Source organism: Crocuta crocuta, unplaced genomic scaffold (genome assembly GCF_008692635.1).
Source record: "Crocuta crocuta isolate KB4526 unplaced genomic scaffold, BGI_CrCroc_1.0 scaffold160, whole genome shotgun sequence".
Classification (NCBI taxonomy): Eukaryota; Metazoa; Chordata; class Mammalia; order Carnivora; family Hyaenidae; genus Crocuta; species Crocuta crocuta.
In genome coordinates this window covers 4837610-4855781 of record NW_027527591.1, presented here as the reverse complement: position 1 = coordinate 4855781, position 18172 = coordinate 4837610, and the positions used below count along the sequence as shown (strand labels likewise).

The following is an 18172-nucleotide window of genomic DNA, read 5'->3' as shown; positions in this document are numbered from 1 at the left end:
ATAATGTCTACCTTGCAGGGTTGAGGGAAGGATCAGATTTAATATAATGAAAGCACTGGATGTAATGTCTAGCTTACAGCAAGTGATCAATAAATAATAGCTTATTATTTGCTTATCTTAATCTAAATAGAAACTTTATACAATTTAGGTTCATTCCATCTTTCAAACACTTGTGATTTACAGCAAGGGGGAGAAAAAAAAGTCTTCTTAAAAAATGTTTACTTATTTTTGAGACAGAGCATGAGCAGGGGGAGGGGTAGAGAGAGGGGGGCGGAGGTTCTGATCTGTACCAACAGCAGTGAGCCTGATATGGGGCTTGAACTCACAAACCGTGAGATCATGACCTGAGCTGAAGTAGAATGTTCGACCGACTAAGCCACCCAGGCTCCCCAGAAAGGTCTTTTTTTTTTTCTTTACATGTCATTGTTAAAAGGCATCAGACTGTCTTTCTGTTTGGATGGGGTCAGTAGAAATTAATGTGAGTCGGTTAGATCCATTCCCTTCAATACTGCTGTTAATGAGAGAACAGGACTCATAGGCCAGGCAGACTTGTTTTTGCCAGCCCGAACGCCGGGGAAAGAGTGCAACACACCTCCGGCTGGGTTTGAACCACTCACATAATACTTTAGCAACACTTGGAAATTGTCTTTCTTAACCTTTTCCTTCTTGTAATTTGTCACAAGTTAATACAACATTATAACAATCCACCAAAAGTCACAAGGCCGCTCCATGGTGAGCATGACAAGGCTGAGTAACCAGGTGGCCATTTAGATGAGTCACGATGAAGGTGGGACGGACCTCTGACATGAGGTTTGGCTATCCCTCCACTTATCTTCCCCAAAGTGCCAGCCTCCGTGAATAAAATCATGACAAAGTAATTAGCAGGAAAGCATATGTAGCTCTTGCTCCACACCCCAGCCTCCTTCACCAAACCGGCCTATCTCCGTGAGAAAAGGCAGAGGCCCCAAACAGTGAAACAGAGTTTGCTTCTGCTTTCCATTAAACTTAATTTCTTGTACTGAGGAAGAATCTAGTCTCATTTACCTGGCTGGAGACTATGCATATATGATTATTTCAGAGTTTTTTTAATGGCCATGCAGTCAAAAGATCCACATTTTCCTTTGTCATTTAAAGTTATGCGTCCTCTCCTCACATGGGAGGAAAAGGGCAAAATCAACACCAAGCTGGTATCTTCTTCCCAGTTTTGCTGGCTTTCCTTGTTTTTTCTTTTTACTTTTGCAATCTTTCTACAAATTCTTTTCACTCATCATTTTAGGCACTTCTAAAACTCCAGGAGCCGCCAAGTATCACTTTCCATGATCCAGCCGGCTGACAAATGTACCAAATATGCTTATCCTTCTTGTGTGACTACAGCCCACGAAAGCTGCCTGGTTGAACTTCCAGTTCAGGGATACACACATTTCCCCCCTTTCTATTCTGGTCAGGACGGTCAGCATTGGAATTTGAGGCCTATGGCTTTCTTGCAGACTAAGACAACAGTCTTTATTTGATTTACTTTCTTGCAGACCAATCAAAAATTACAATTAAGTTAAAAAATAACCTGGTGCTGCCTTCTCCAAACCACAGTTTCAGAAACAGCTGCTTATTACTCATGTGTGGCACCAGGAAATTGCAGTGTCATGTTCAAGGTCTGTGGCCAATAGAGATCTGCGGGATTGGGAAAAGGGCACAAATGATTCTTTTAAGTCCATTACCTTCACTCCCTTGGCACCACCACAACACTCAAAATCTACGGGGCGGGGGAGGGACAGACAAGAAGGAAGAAAAAACTTTCTCATTGAGTTTCTGTGTGCATTGGCTAATTCCTTCCCCCTGATTTGTCAAGTTACCTTGCATCTCAATACAGGCATTCCTCAGCCATTGTGTAACATCTAGATTCTGGACAACTGTTGGGAATACAGTGATGAAGAGGGCCATTGCACTTGACAAATGGCCCCTCCTTAAAAGTCTAACCAAAAGACCCCATTCATGGTAAACAAAGCCACCTGTCACTCACCAGTAACAAGCTAGCTCGATGAAATGAATCAAAACTGTCACGTCGTAAAATGATTTCAAATATAATTTAGTTTGCGTTCGCTTGGCCAGAGGACCATGAGAGAGGCTGTGCTCACTATATTTTCTCTGAGTGCCATTTCTCAGCATTAACAGATGCGGACAGTGATGTCTAGTGATCTCGGCCAGGTGAGTTTGTGGAGTGCGAGGAAAAAGCAGCCTGTAGATTCTTTTCAGGCTGAAAAACCCGGACACACAGAATATTCTGAAATTTCATTCAGTTCGAAATTTTACTATTCTTAATGGTAAGTCCTTAAAAATAGAAAATAAAAAGCATGCCACCATATTATTTTTCTTAAAAATAGAAAATAACTAGGGGAGCCCGGCTGGCTCGGTCGGTAGAGCATGTGACTCTGGATCTCAGGGTGGGTGAGTTCACCCACGCAGGGCATATAACTTAGTTAAAAGGGGGCAGGGGGAGAAAGTAACTAGTATTAGGGGCATTTCCTATTTCAAAAAGTTTGTTGAAACTCCATTTCCCCATTGCTAACCTTGGAGCCCTTTATAATGGCTCAGTGCTGGGATGTTTGTATATAAACAGAAAACTTCTTCTCTAATTAGCTGCTCCCCACCCCTCTCACAGGACTGAAACTCTGGTTAATCAAGCACTTCCCTGAGGTGGATTATGATGTCACCAATTAGCTCTTATCTGAGCCTCTCCCAAAGGTGACAATTTCTACTTAGACTTTGTAAACTATATGATAATTTAATCTGGGTTGATGTAATTGGGTAGATTTGTGAGTGGTCATCATTTCTATCAGATCACACTTTGCTTCCTGTTGGAAACAGTCTCAGGGAATAAAAGAAAAAAAAAATTCAATTTCAATGGTCTTCAATGGGTGAATAGCAGACGTGAACGCAAGGATACAAGTTTCTTACTCAGAACAATGTCTGGGGTGGGGCCTACTGCAGACAGGTTTCCTGCACTAGGTCAAGGTCACCAGGGGTGCAGCCTCGGCAGGCCACAGCCTCAAGGAACTTCAGTGGAAGTATTTACAAAAGGTGAGTCCAATTATCCAATTATGGGGTCCACATGCGAGCCCCCCAAACAGGCCGAGGTACACATGTAATTATGAGGAAAACAGATTAAAATCGTTTAAACGGAGACAGTTCCAGATAATTCTCATGGTACGGTCAGCAGAATTTTACTTCTCTGTTGAGTTAATTAGTTATATGTCTGAAATTAATTATATTTAGGTCTCTATTGTGCATTTTGGCTCTAGTTAAGGTATTATTGACTCACTGAGTAGCAAATAAGGAAAGGCCCTAAGTGGTCTTTTAAACTCAGCTTCCTTAATATGTAGAAAACTAAGGTCTAGAGGTGACGCGTGGTGCCCAGGGTCACTCAGCTGGTTGGCGACAGACCCAGACTCCCCCTCGTACGCGCATTTCACTACTCTAGGAAAGAGCCTTCCAAGGGCACCTTCGGTCAGAGTGTAGCCACTGGGTTTGGTTCAGCCTGAGAATTCTGGGGGCCCCTGGACGCCTACTGATCCACCATACAGGAATGGAGGATTTCTAAACCGACTCGGTTCCTGCACGGAGCAAGATGCGAAGCCCACATTGGTCCATGCTCATCGCCACGATTCCATCTGAACGGTACTTGCCCGTGCCTTACAGATCATTTTTTTTTTTTTTTGGTCCAACCTATTTAGTCCTTGTATGAAAATTCTCTTAAATGGTCACATCTTGTGTTGTTTTCTGAATATGGAACATGATTTGAAATATTACATTATTATTAGTTGAACTCCTGGGAATTTCATCACTTAAAGTAACCACCAAATTCTGTGTCAAAAATGGACTTACCATCAACTTAAACCCTAGCCTATTTACCAAAACTGGAGATGTAACTTCTTAAAAGGAGCGGCAACTACAGTTGGGAAAAGCAAAGCAAAACAAAACATTTCCCTCTATGCATGTGATGTGGGAGGAATGAAAGAAGTATGGCTTTTCAGAGAGGGCTTGAGTAGAGACCAATATAAAACATCTTAACAGGAAACAATACAAGACTCCACATTTGAAGGGACAGAGACATACAGGAGAAATAGAGGCAACAATAGCTGATCACGTAAGGACAGGAGGCACATAAAAGGCAGAAAGTGAAGAAGGGAAGGAGAAGTAGGGAAAGGATGGAAACAAAAGAAAAGAAAAAGTTAAAAAAATAGAAAAGGTCAATTCAAATGCTCACAAAAAGAAACAAAGGACAGGGCTGACCAAGAGAGGATAAGGAGGTGACACTTCTTGGCTTCTATTCCCAGTTATGTCCCCGATAAGCCGTGCAACCTTTTTTTATAAGTCACTTCACTTCTCCGTGCCTCAGTTTCCTTATCTACAGAATAAAGGAATTGTACTAAGTCATTCAAAACTAGAGGATCAATAAGGATCCCTCTCAGTTTGAAGATTCTATGATTTTGTGATTAACCAACAGGGAAGACATCAAAAGAAGCTTGTTGAATACCCCCAGGAATGTAGAAAGGGAATATCTGGGGAGATAGATAAAAGGTGAGTTTAACCAGACTAATTAGAAGATACCCAAGGAAATTTTCAAAAGAAGTGAAATAATGTCACCAGCTTTTTATTCGTCTTCTTGCTGAGTGCCATTCAAAGAGGGAGTTAATGCTTTTTAGGAATCATCCCTCACAGGTGTGCAACCAGATATCGGTTTTCCTGAAGACGTCTGCAAATCCCTTCCTGTCATCAATGCATTTAATTAGTTAAAGTTTAGACAGCACTTAGGGACAGAAAGCACAAATGTAAGTGCTCCAACATTATTATTACTTAACAGCTTTTAAGAGACCAGCAGTGCCTAAGATTAAATGAGAAACCAAAATGGGTTTCTGCTAGAAGGTTCTGATCTAATACATTGCTGGCTTGCTGATGGGAGAAAAATGAACCCTGCATCCGAACTGGAACAGGTGCTCCTTATTAGCTTGCGGGCCGTTGTCCAAAGACAACTGGGAAGTTTTATTCTTCGCCTTAAGGAGTCAACAAGTAGTAAAGGAGCGCTCACCGCGTGGCACTGTGATGCTTTGATAATCCTGGTTTTCAAGAATATTATCTGCTGTGTTTGTGGCGTCTGTGTGCTGGGCATCTATATACACACGATATGGATTCAAATATATATGGGAACTTACTGTACAGTAAAAGTGGGGAAAGATGAATTATTTAATAAACAACGCTGGGGTAACTGGGGAGACATTGTGGAAAAAAATAAAACTGAACTAACTCATTCCATCAGAAAACGTAATTGCAGATAACTTGAAGATTTAAATATAAAAGAAAACTGTAAAAGTATTTTAAAACTACAAAAAATATTAGAAAAAAGTGTTAGCAAAATATTTACATGAGAAAATATTTTATAATCTTAGAAGCCTTAAAAGAGTGATAAATGTGAACATGTAAAATTAAAACATTAGTGAAATATAAAGTATGACACAACAAAAACGAACTGGGAAAAATAGTTCCCATTTATATAAAAAAGGGGCAATTTCCTTAATATAGAAGAGTTCTTTCAAATTAATAAGAAAAAGACCAACAACATAAATAGGTTCGTGAAATACACAGGCAATGAACACAAGCTACAAGTGGCAAATTAAAAAAAAAGATGCTCAGCCTTACTTACAATGGAAAATATACAAATTAAAATAATAGTGTGAAGTTACTTTTTATCAGATTGGCTAGGATTAAAAAATGTTATTAAGGGGCGCCTGGTTGGCTCGGTCAGTTAAGCGGCTGACTCTTGATTTGGGCTCAGGTCATGATTTCACCATTCGGGAGTTGGAGCCTCACATCCTGCTCTGTGCTCACAGCACGAGCTGCTTCGGATCCTGTCTCCCTATCTCTGCCCCTCCTCCACTTGTGCATGTGTTCTCTTTCTCTCTCTCTCTCAAAGATAAATAAATGTTTAAAAAAAGGTAATGTAGACAGTTAATGTGGGTGTAGGCAAACAGACACTCCCAAGATACTGAATGGAAGTATAAATCGGTTCCACCTTTGCAGAAGGCAAGTGGCAATGCTTATGAAACTACAAAGCACACACACCCTTTGACCCAGCTGTCCCACCTTAACTAATTTACACTACATAGTCACACAAGTGCTCAGAGAAATAAACGAGGGTGCTTGCTGTAGTATTGGTTCTAATAGAGAATGCACTGGTTAAAAATTAAGGTGACTATACTATGCATGCAGCTGATAAAAGAATGAGGTAAACCTTTATGTGTACTAAATGTGCACATATGCCCACATGTCCACAGTACACTGTTAAGTGAAAAAGGCAAGATGCAGAAAGGAAGTACTGCTTGATCCCATTTGCAAAAAAAAAATAAAAATTAACATTTGTAAATGTGTAGAATTATCTAGAAGGAGACAGACTGGCTATAGTTAACAAAAGCTACCTCTGCAGAGTGGTATGTTGGGGGAGAGAAGAGAATTCTGTAATATCAGAAAGAGAAATTAAGGAAATGATCCCATTTATAATTGCATCAAAAAGAATAAAACACCTAGGAATAAATTTAACCAAGGAGGTGAAAGACCTGCACATTGAAAACTATAAGACACTGGTGAAAGAAACTGAAGATAACACATGTAAGTGGAAAGATATTTTGTGCTTATGGATTGGAAGAAATTAGTATTTTATTATTATTTTTTAATGTTGATTTATTTTTGAAAGAGAGAGACAGAGTGCAAGAAGGGGAGGGGCAGAGGGAGAGAGAGAGAGAGAGAGAGAATCTGAAACAGGCTCCGGACTCTGAGCTGTCAGCCCAACCTTAGTTCTAACTTGGGAATGGTGAGATCATGACCTAAGCCAAAGTCAGATGCTTAACCGACTGAGCCACCCAGATGCCCCAGTATTTTTTGTGAAAAGTTTATTTTTGAGAGAGAGAGAGAAGAGAGAGAGAGAGAATCTCAAGCAGGTTCCATGGTGTCAGTATAGAATTGGAGGCAGGGCTTGGACTCATGAACAGTGAGTCGGACAATTAACCAAGTGAGCCACCCAGCGTCCCCTGGAAGACTTAGTATTGTTAAAATGCCTATACTTTCCAAAGAAATCTAAATTCAATGGAATCCCTACCAAAATTCCAATGGCAGTTTTCACAGAAACAGAACAAACAATCCTCACATTTGTATGGAACCACAAAAGACACCAAATTGCCAAAGCAATCTTGAAAACGAAGAACAAATCTGGAGGCATAATGCCCCCTGATTTCAAACAATATTACAAAGCTATAGTATCAAAACAGTATGGTATTGGCATAAGAACGGACACATAGATCAAGGGCACAGAATAGAGAGCCCAGAAATAAATCATATGTATAAGGTCGATTAATTTATGACAAAGGAGCCAAGAATATACAATAAGGAAAGGACAGTTTCTTCAGTCAATGGTGCTGGGAAAATTGGACAGGTGCATGCAAAAGAATGAAACTGGACCACTATCTTATACCATACACAAAAAATTAACTCAAAATGGATTAAAGATTTGAATGTAACAGCTGAAGCCATAAAATTCCTGGAAGAAAACATAGGTGGTAAGCAACTTGACATTAATCTTGGCAATGATTTTTTTTTTATTTGATACTAAAAGCAATGGCCACAAAAGCAAAAATCAACAAGTGGGACCACATTAAACTAAAAAGTGTCACAGAAAAGGAAATCATTGACAAAATGAAAGGGCAACCTAGTGAATGGGAGCAAATATCTGTAAACCCTGTTTTTCTTCCTTCCTTCTTTCTTTCTCTTTTCTTTCCTTCGTTTTCTTCCCTCCCTACCTTCCTCTCTCCCTCCCTCCCCTTTCTTTTCTCCTCCCCTCCCCTCCCCTCTCCTCTCCTCTCCTTTCCTTTCCTTTTCTTTCCTTTCCTTGTTTCTTGCTTGCTTGCTTTCCCTTCACATACCCAGTATGGAGCCCAATGTGGGGCTATGACCCTGAAATCAAGAACTGAGCTGAAATCAAGAGTCAGATGCTTAGCTGACTAAGCCACCAAGCTACCCCAATCCTACATTTGATAAGATGTTAATATACAAAATATATAAAGAACTCATACAACTCAACAGCAAAAAGGAATCTGATTAACAAATGGGTAGAGAATCTGAACATTTTTCCAAAGAAGACACACAGATGGTCAACAGGTACATGAAAAGTGCTCAACATCAGTAATTAACAGGGAAACAGAAATCAAAATCACAGTGAGCTATCAGATTGTATCTTTTAGAATGGCTATTATTGAAAAGGCAACAATGACAAGTGTTGGCAAGAATGTGGCAAAAAGGGGAACCCTTTTGAACTATTGTTGGGGATGTGATTTGGTGCAGCCAATATGGAATATGGTATGGAGGTTCCTCAAAAAAATTAAAAATAGAATCACCATATGATCCAGCAGTTCTACTTCTGAGTATTTATCTGAAGAAAATGAAAATGCTAACCAGAAAAGATACCTGCACTCTTGTGAACACTGCGACATTATTTACAATAGCTAGAATACAGTCTAAGTGTTCATCAATGGATAAATGAATAGAGACTGTCACTCACACACACACACACACACAGGAATATTACTCAGTCATAAAAAAACAGTGAAATCTTGCCATGTGCGACCACAGGGATGGACACTGAAGGTGTTCTCACATATATGGAATGTAAAAACACAACAATAAAAATTCCCTTCTCCTGCAAACCCCCAAGCTCACAGATACAGAGAAGAGATTGGTGGTGGCTCCACTCCATGGGGGGCGGAGAGTGAAATGGGTGAAGAGGGTCAAAAGGTACACATGTCCAGTCATAAAATAATTAAAGTTATGGGGGTATAATGTACAGCATGGTGACTATAATTAATACTGTATTGCATATTTTAAAGTTGCTAAGAGAGACCTTAAAAGTTCTCATCACAAGAAAAAAATGTTAACTACATATAGTGATTTATGTTGTGGTGACCATTTTGCAATATACACAAATGGTGCCTCATGTAGCACACCTGAAAGGAATATAATGTTGTATGTCAATTACACCTCAATACAAAGGAAAGAAAGCTATTCACAGACATTCAAAGGTGATAACTTCTTAGAAGTAAAAGAGGGGGTGCTAAGAGTGGAGAGGGAAGAGAACTTTGGGTGGTAACACTGGAGGAACAAATTGGTGACTGGGCGACTGTGTGGATGATGTTTGTAATACAGAGTTAAATTCTATTTTGATCTTTGTAAACAGCTTTGAAGCCTCACACCTGCCGCCTCTTGTGCCCCACACGTGGGCAAGTGGATGGGCAATGCTTTCCCTTCAGCACCTGCAGGAGATTCAAAGCACCCAATTTCCTGCTTCCTACTGGAATCCTCAGCCAGGCCCATCCCCTAACCCCAATAAAAGCCTTAAGCCAGTCTGCTTTCTTACTCTCTCCAGCCATTTTGGAAGAGCTTGAGCTCTGCTCATCCCTGAGACTTCAATTTGTAAGTAACTAGCCTTTTCATACTTTCAAAAAAATATATATATATATATATAATTCTGTTTTTTGATGTTTAAATTATGAATGCAAGTTAATATTTTTATGTTTAAATTGTTAAAAAAACAATGACAGCTCTACAAAGCATGGCTTTAGAAATATATAACTAATTTGCATAGGCATATATGTAAGCTTTATAAAAATGTAGAGGACCTTCATTTTCTGGTTTTGTATGGCCTGTGTTTTTACTTGTCTCTGATAATATGTTCATTTTCACAAAAGGTCTTGAAAATTGCCTATCAGTGAACCTGTCATGACTGCATTAGACGTGATGCTTGTATCTAAGGAGACCTGTGTGTCTAATCAGAATGTTCCCTGACTTATGGGTGTTAGGTTTTGGAAGGTAACACTGCCCCATTCAATTAGAATGACTTATAAGATATGTGGAGTGTCAACAGCCCTATCTAATACCAGGCAATTTAAGGTCAGCTTTTTGTTTACATAATTATCACTGAATTCTAGACATTTAATCTTATCTCTTTAAATACCTAACTGGGAGTTAGTAAGTAAGCAATCATGATGCATTTGCATTTTCTATGAATCTCACTTAAATGTTTTAAATGCTCTTTGGCAGCTCTGCTTTTTCCTTCCTGTCCTCTCAGAAATGACCTGACCTCGTGGCTCCCTCCCCTGAGGCACATTATTTGATCTTGATCACCAGGTTGGTCCCCACATTCCAATGGTTTTAAATTGTGTTTTTGTAGTCATTAGGAGGAGAAACAGTATTGATATCAGAATTTTTTTTATCCATCCCCCAAACATTCAAAGGTGATAATAATTTCATGCCACCCAGGGCACTGTGCAGGGGAAGTCTGTTACCCAGCTTGAACACTTTTGCCATGTCACTCGGTGTCCATCCAAGGAAAAGTCAGTGTACTGACTGACCTCCCTTAGACTTGGCCTTAAGCAAAAAATGAAAACCATGATTTTTACAACAGAAGGACATTCAAAGACCAGATCAGGTTCAAAGAAAAAGCATTTTGAACAGCATGCCCACACATGACATGTTCAGAGTTTTGGCAAAATCTAAATGGAAAAGTGTCCTAAGAAAGCAAGCCCAGGAAGGGGCCAGTTTTCCAGAGGGCTGAGGGCAGATCGCCTGTGACTTGGGCCAGCGTCTAACCTCCTTCACACCACCCAATGGCCTGCCTTTCTCCCTTCCAGCATCTCTCTGTCACCGGGCCAGAAGAGACAGGACTTTTCTACAGCCAAGTGCTACTGCCGGTAGCTCTAGTGAAGGAAAACTACCAAGCAGCGCAGAGTTTCACACGAGTTGTAGAGGTTTTGGTTTTCTCGGGCGCTCTGTGCTTCAGGTGCATGGTTAATTGAAAAAGGCTTTTACTTCGCTCCCTCTGTTAGTCTTTCTCTTCTAATTTTTTACTCATTTTATTTTTTAAGTGAAGAGCACTCCGCTCCTTGAAACTCGAGGATGTTGGAGAGTAGCTTATTGTCAACTGGGAGAAGAGGTTTCATTTGGCTCTCTCCTACATATTGAGGTATCCCACACATCCGGAATAGTGCACAGATCTAAGGTTCAACTCCATGAAATTTTACACGTGTGTGAAACTACTATTGTCCTACCTACTCCGTTGGCCTCCAGCCCCAACCAAGCCAACCCATTCTCTATGGCATCACCAGAAGGATCTTATTAAAATATCTGACCAAGTGATACAAATGACATCAGCTGTTGTACCACCCCCACAGCAGTGACTGTTTAATCTGTGCTGGTCACTGCCCTAAGCTTTTTAACTCCGTTGCTCCTTTAAACTAATACAAGTCAAGCACTTGGAACGTTTGCAGGCACACTGTGAGGACTAAATAAATAATTATGCACAAGAACCCTGAAAGGTCAATATTTTTATCATTGCCAATTTGTAGGTAATAAAACCAAGGCTTATGAGGCTTGCAGCATGTGCCCAAGGTCGCCCAGCCTTAATGTGTAGAGTAGGGAGCTGGACTCCCAGGCCCACTGTAACCCACTTCGGTACGTTCCTAGAGCTGGTATTTCTTTAACGAAAACCCCTCGAAGCCTCCTCAGCCCCTACAAGATAAGGCCTCGGCTCCTTAGTATGCCCTGCAGGGTCTTCCCAGGAGCTAGGTACTTCCTATCTTTCCACACTTGCTTCTAGTTTGTATCTGCTGTGCCTCTAGCCTCTGCTCTCACAATGCCCGCCTACCTCCTCGTTCCCTCAAAAAGTTCTGTTTTTTTTTTAATTTTTTTAATTTATTTTTATTTTTTAAAAATANAAAGTCGGAAAGTCGGACGCTCAACCGACTAAGCCACCCAGGCGCCCCAATTTACTTCCAATTCTTATTGCAACTGGCCTAAATAAGCAGCATCCTACTTCTGTCACAGGTAGGTAAGCAGATGGACACAGAAAGCGTCAGGGGCTTGTCTCCTGATCAGAGGACCAAGAGGCATGAAACTGGGAGTTGAAACTGCAGCCTGTAAGACTTCAATGCCCAGTCATTCCCACCCCATTCCCATGCCTCTCCAGGCACGCGCTCTCCTACGTGGCCCAAATGTCACCTCGCCTCTAAGGTGTTTTTGCCTCTAGCCCCCATTTGACCCCATCTTGCTCTGCTGCCCTTCCACGGGGATAAACAGATCACTTGTTAAGGAGGAATGGATCCTGCTCCGTTTCCATTTCAGGCCTTTCCAAGTGCATTCAGCCTTTGCATTTGGAAAGCTGAAACAGTATTTCTGGAATATTCCTACTGCAGGCCCCGGAACCAAACCCTTTTTATTTTTAATTTTTTTTATTTATTTATTTTTAAATATTTTTTAAAAATGTTTTATTTATTGCTAGGAGAGCGAGAGAGAGACAGCGTGAGCAGGGGAGGGTCAGAGAGAGAGAGAGTCACAGACTGAAACGGGCTCCAGGCTCTGAGCTGGCAGTCAGCGCAGAGCCCGACGCGGGGCTCGAACCCACGAACCGCGAGATCATGACCTAAGCAAAAGTCGGACGCTTAACTGACTAAGCCACCCAGGCGCCCCTGAACCAAACCATTTTTAAATGGCAACTTCGTCCAAACAGAATAGCAAGTCTTTGACCAGATGAGGCTACGGTTTAATGGCCTGAACCTAGAGGGCAGAGGGGCTGCTGCCAGTTACACCCCACATGCGCTCTAGCAGAACCCCGGGGAAGGTGTGATTCGTGCGCCCCTGGGACGGGCACAACTCCTAAGGGGTGAGCTAGTCTGCTCTCCAAACATGAGACATAGAGGACAAACGCTGTGGGCAGCCAGAGAGGCCAGAGCGGGCAATTTTTGAACTGCTCTTGAAAAGCATTTTATCATTGGAATAGCTAACATTCTTGTTGATTATGTAGAATAAAAAACGCTGTAGCATTTGAACATTTGGTGCATGTTCAGCTCCTTCTGTACCTCAAAAATGAATATTAATGTGCAGTCTGTAAAAGTGTCCCAACTTGACAGGAGGTGGCTGGCTGTGCAACTGCCTCCTGACAACCTTTGGCAGCATTTGGTTGTGATCGTTCAGTCGTAGTTGTATTTAAGATTGTAAAATACGTTAATTCTTTTAGCTTATTAATCTTACATAAATTTAAACGACATGTGTTTCTTTTCGAGTCCTGAGCTAACCATTCTCCTTGTTAAGAAGTACAAAAAGTGCAAAAATTCAACTTGGAGTTAGTACGATTATTAAAATAATTTAAAAAGGAAACTGGGTTGACAAGGTGATTTCCAAAGTTGATCCGGAAGGATATAAGGACAGGCGTTAAGTAAGACAATTTTGTAAAACACGAATATAAGGATCTATTTAGGCTATCAGACCTGAAAATATCATAAAATTCACATGATTGGTACTGGCAATTGGAATTGCTACTGAGGAAACAAAAGTGACTGCTCAGAAACAGATCCCGGACACACGTGTAATTAGATTATGATGAATATGGAATCAAAAGTCAGCAGGGGCAGAAATGACTACTTAACCATTTGGGGGGAAATCCCCCCTCTACCCTCACTTATATAATGAAGAAAAATCCCAGAAATTATTGAGTGCATAAAATAAACTATTTTAAAAGACAAAATGCAAATTATCATTCATCAGATTCAACCACGGAGAAAGGCTTTCAAAGCCACAGAAACAAAATCACAACAGGGAAAAGTGAACAGATCTGAACGCCTAAAAGTTGAAAACTTCTGTTTATCACAAGGGCTAAAAACAAAATGAGGAAAAACATGATCCTTAACATATAAGGAACTCATGCAAACTCAGTGGAAAAAAATAGCCTGTCCTCAAATGGGCAAAGGATGTGGTTAATTTTTTAAAATGTAATAAATACGTAAAAACACATTTAGCTTCCCAAATAATAAAACAGGCGAAATCAGTGATGAGGAATCTTTTTTTTTTTTTGCCTCTAAAATTACCAAAAGTGTGTGTGTGTGTGTGTGTGTGTGTGTGTGTGTGTGTGTGTGTGTTTAAAATCTCTGGCTAATGCTCCAGGGATCTGAAGAGAGAACCTGACGTGTTGGCAGGTATAGATTTAGTACAATCTACCTAGAGCTTTTAATAAGTTCAAACCCTGACTATAATAATTCTTCTGAATTTATCTTAAATAATCAAAAGCTAAATGATTTTATACAAGGATGTATATCCTAGTATTGTATAAGGAAAAGGCATTCAACTATAGCAATGGAATCTTCTACATGAAAGCAAAAGAGCTAGTGCTTCTGAAGATTATTTAATAAGTTAAAGCAAGACAAAAATTTAAATGCTGTAAAGAATGAGCCATGTTTTATACCTATACCTGCATGGGAAAGACCTAGCCAGATGTGTACCCGGTTGTTAACTGTGGCAGTGGGCTAACGACGGCAACAGCAGCAGCTAACCCTGGCCAGCTATGTGACCTCATTTAAGCCTCACATCATCGTTAGATCTGACTCCCCTCGCCGTATGTGAGGATGCTGAGCTGTGGGGCTGGGACTCAAAGTCTGATCTCCAAGGGCTGGGGTGTGAACTTCTCCGCCATGCTGCCTGGTGGTTATTTTCTCCTGACTGTTTGTGCTTCCCCGATTCTGTGCCATGAGTAGACTTTAATAATCTAGGGAGAAACCGAGCTTTTTGAAAAGTAAGTCGGGGCCAAGAAGCCCTTGGAAGTCTTGTGTTCTGTCCCATGACAAGCTGTGGTATGGGAGACTGTGCCGCCAGCAAGTCCTCTCACTCTTACCCTTGGCTCTGGGTTCTCTTTCCTAAATTTCTGGTCCCTTTCCCCTACTCTTTCCAGTGTGCATCCTGGAGTCACTTGGCCTAGTGAGGGTGGGAAGCCCTTGGAGCATGGCAGTGCCATCCTGGGGCTGATCTGGTCTAGTCTCCTCCTTCCTTTCTGCCTACCCTTTGACTTCTTGGCATCCCTTGGGAATAAGCCTTAACAAAACAAAATAGGGCATCTTGGGGTTAACTCTGGACTTGGCCTTTCACAGTTCTAGGATTCAATTACATTTTTCAGTGGTTCTGCCTTTAAACTCAAACCCTTTTAAAGAGAAATTTAAGGAGAGCAAAACATAGGAAACCGTGCCAAATGCCAATAACATCTTTTAGTCGTTTGGGGAATGGGCAGCTTTAGAAACCGCAAATTCCCACTTATGCAAGGGCCACTTGAACTTTTTTCTTGATTGCTTAGTGACAGAAGCCTGGCTTTAGACCATGGTCAGAGTTGTTCCCTCTTGTTTTCTTTCTCTCTCTTCCTCTGAAAATACTTATAAAAGGCCTGAGTTATCACAAGAGTTGCCTAATCCTAAAGCTCCAATCAAGTAACAAACATCACTTCCCACTGATGTCGTTCATTCCAACTGAAAAGCAGATCCGGGTCTTAGTACCTGTTATACCTGCTCAACAAGCCAGCCTACTGAACCCTGAACTCTTAAGTTTGGAGGCTCCACACACAGGACTTCACCACCAGTTGGCAAGGCTTTGGAACCATGTGCTCGGCCAGGCATTCTGTCTCCCTTTTCCCAAAGAAAGTCACAAAGGGGGAAGATCTGAATATTGTTGTATGATTATGCTGTCCAAAACCATGGCTGGCACAACAGAAAAAGTCCCAGAGAGCTCTTCTGTGACTATCAGGGACTAGGAACCCAAACATCAGAGTCTGATTAGGAGGTTCTTCTTCTCAGCCCTCACCATCAGAGCTAGATTATGGTGTGACCCAGCCAGTCCCAGAACATGAACAGGTAAACTGTACAACATTATCACCAAATAACTTGGAAATAAGGTGCCAGTGAGCTCACATTTTCATAGCTACTCTTTAAATTACTGGCAAATGTGAACTATTTCCTCTAGAGGATAAGTAGATAGCAGTGAAATTTTTAAAAAAAACCTCTTTATATATTGAGTACTGAGCATTTTGGTGGTAAGCACATATAAGGTGTACAGACAAACTGTAAGCCAGGAAAGGCATCCTGGAATGATGCACCAGACAGTCTTCTATGCAACAATTAACATGGGTGCAAGAGATGAGCTTCACTGCATAAATGTTAACGTCAATGGATTCTGTAAAAATTGCAAACAAACTAAGAACTATAAAGTTGAAAAAGGTACAAATACTAGCTAAATGAATCTAGCAACATATAAAAAGAATTAAACAGTATAACCAATTGATTTATTCCAGGAATGCAAGGTTGGTTTAACATCAGAAAATCAAACACTGTATTAAGCCATATTAATAAAGGACAAAAACCACAAGATCTCAATAGATGCAAACAAAACACACACACACACACAAAAGCATTTGACAAGAAGGGAACTTCTTCAATAGATATAGGTTATCCATGGAAAAACTCCATCAAAAGCATATTTAATGATGAAAGACCAAATGTTTTACTCCTAATATCAGGATTTAGACCAGGACATCTGTTTTCAACACATCTATTCAATATTTTATTGGAGGTTCTAGCTAGGACAATTAGGCAAGAAAAAGAAAAACTGATGGTGAAAAAATCTGGTATATGAAAATGTTGGAAACATTTTGCTGACCTGAAAGCCAGTAGGAGGAGGAGGAAGGAGGAGGAGGAGAAGAAAACCTTAAGTACATTTTGATCAAGACCGTGTAATTATACCTTTGTATGTTGCTTGTACTCTTGGAGAGGCTGTGACTAACACTATCCAGTTCATAGTTATGGAAACACTTATCAGGAGTAAGTAAAAGAGGTAGTGCTACTGTTAGAGCATGTAATACATTTTTCATTTTTTTAAATGTTTATTTTGAGAGAGAGAGGGGGAGAGAGAGAGAAAATCCCAAGCAGAGCCTGATGTGGGGCTTGCACCCATGTACTGTGAGATCATGACCTGAGCCAAAACCAAGAGTTGGATGCTTAACTGACTGAGCCACCCAGGCACCCTATAATTCTACATTTTCAACAGAAAGAAGTATAATGTATTTTTATCGATAATCAGTTTCTCACTCCCTTTTCCTATCAACTAAACATACTAAATACCATCTGAGTACCTACGAAAAGTAAAAGAGTACCAATGAGGAAGATGTCAAATTATTAGCCTGCTGGTGCATCCACGTATTTCAGTCTGGCCTTGCTTTCTGCAGGTTATCTGGGTCATGGCTATTCCCAAGAGAAAATCGATGACATTAGTCTGATAGACCTGTTCCAGGTCCCTTTGTACTGGATCATGAAAACCTCCATATGGATATGGGGCTTCGTGTCAGACCAGAAACAAGCCATTGCCATCTGTTGCTGAAACTGAGGCCATTGGGTAGATAAGGATGAGAACCTGCCTGTCTCTCTACAAAGATCCTTTAAGATACAAGGAAAGCCACATAAGGGACAGGGATACTCAGATGTCTTAGAGTTAGTGAAAGACAGTCATATCCATTGAGTTTACAGAGTGATCCAGGGGCCTGGGAATATCTCAGTCTGAGAGCTCTCTGACTAGTTTCTGTTTTATCCCTTAGACCATTGACTATGCTGTTGATCCTGTTGCTTTGGGGTTGCTGGCCAATGCTGGCCTTGAACTTGCCAGATCTGCCCTGGACTTATCCTGAGAAATCATCTGAAATTTTGCTGGAGTCTTTGAACTCTGCTTCTTATCTGCTTTGGCCTTACCATTAACCTTTCCAACTCCAGCCTCCTTGACATTAGGGCATCTGGGGCCTCCTCTCCCTTTTACAAGTCTTTCTTCATCTCCACATGGCCTCCTTCTAGATCAACTCTGAAATCTCATGTAAAATAATGTGTTGATCAAAGCATGAAGTCAAGAAAAAGAAAAATGACTTTTATTCTTAAATATGTCCAAGATTTTTAGCTTCTCTATTCTCTTACATCCCAGAAACAACAGCAGCAACATTAAAGAAAAACAAACAAAAAACCCAATGACTAAGTATTTCTCAGTTGTGCTCTCAACTTTCCGTTTTGGAAACGAAAAGTGAAATAAACATTTTACCAAATATCAATGTTCCAATGGATTGGTTGCTCGCAGCAACTATTTCAGAGACACCTCATCTTTCAAAAAGTATTTTATTAATAATTAGCATCGCAGTCCTGACAGGAAAACTAGAAGCCTAGAGAATAGGCATAAAGAGAATTTCACAAGCAGGAGCTCTTTAATAATTTCCCTGAAGAAAAATGCTTGAATGCCC

General features: G+C 40.7%; 1 protein-coding gene across 6 annotated transcripts in view; it reads right to left on the bottom strand.

The window, feature by feature from the left end:
- PLEKHM3 (pleckstrin homology domain containing M3) overlaps positions 1-18172 on the bottom strand; it is a 191100-nt gene that overhangs the window by 36595 nt on the left and 136333 nt on the right. Inside the window, exon 7 of one of the 6 annotated variants that reach the window (XM_077771160.1) lies at positions 1638-1668. The exons of the other annotated variants lie outside the window; for them this stretch is intronic. Coding sequence (XP_077627286.1) covers positions 1645-1668 — 24 coding nt within the window. The 3' untranslated portion in view covers positions 1638-1644. Of the gene's footprint in view, positions 1-1637; positions 1669-18172 lie in introns of those variants that run through there. 6 annotated transcript variants of the gene reach the window in all.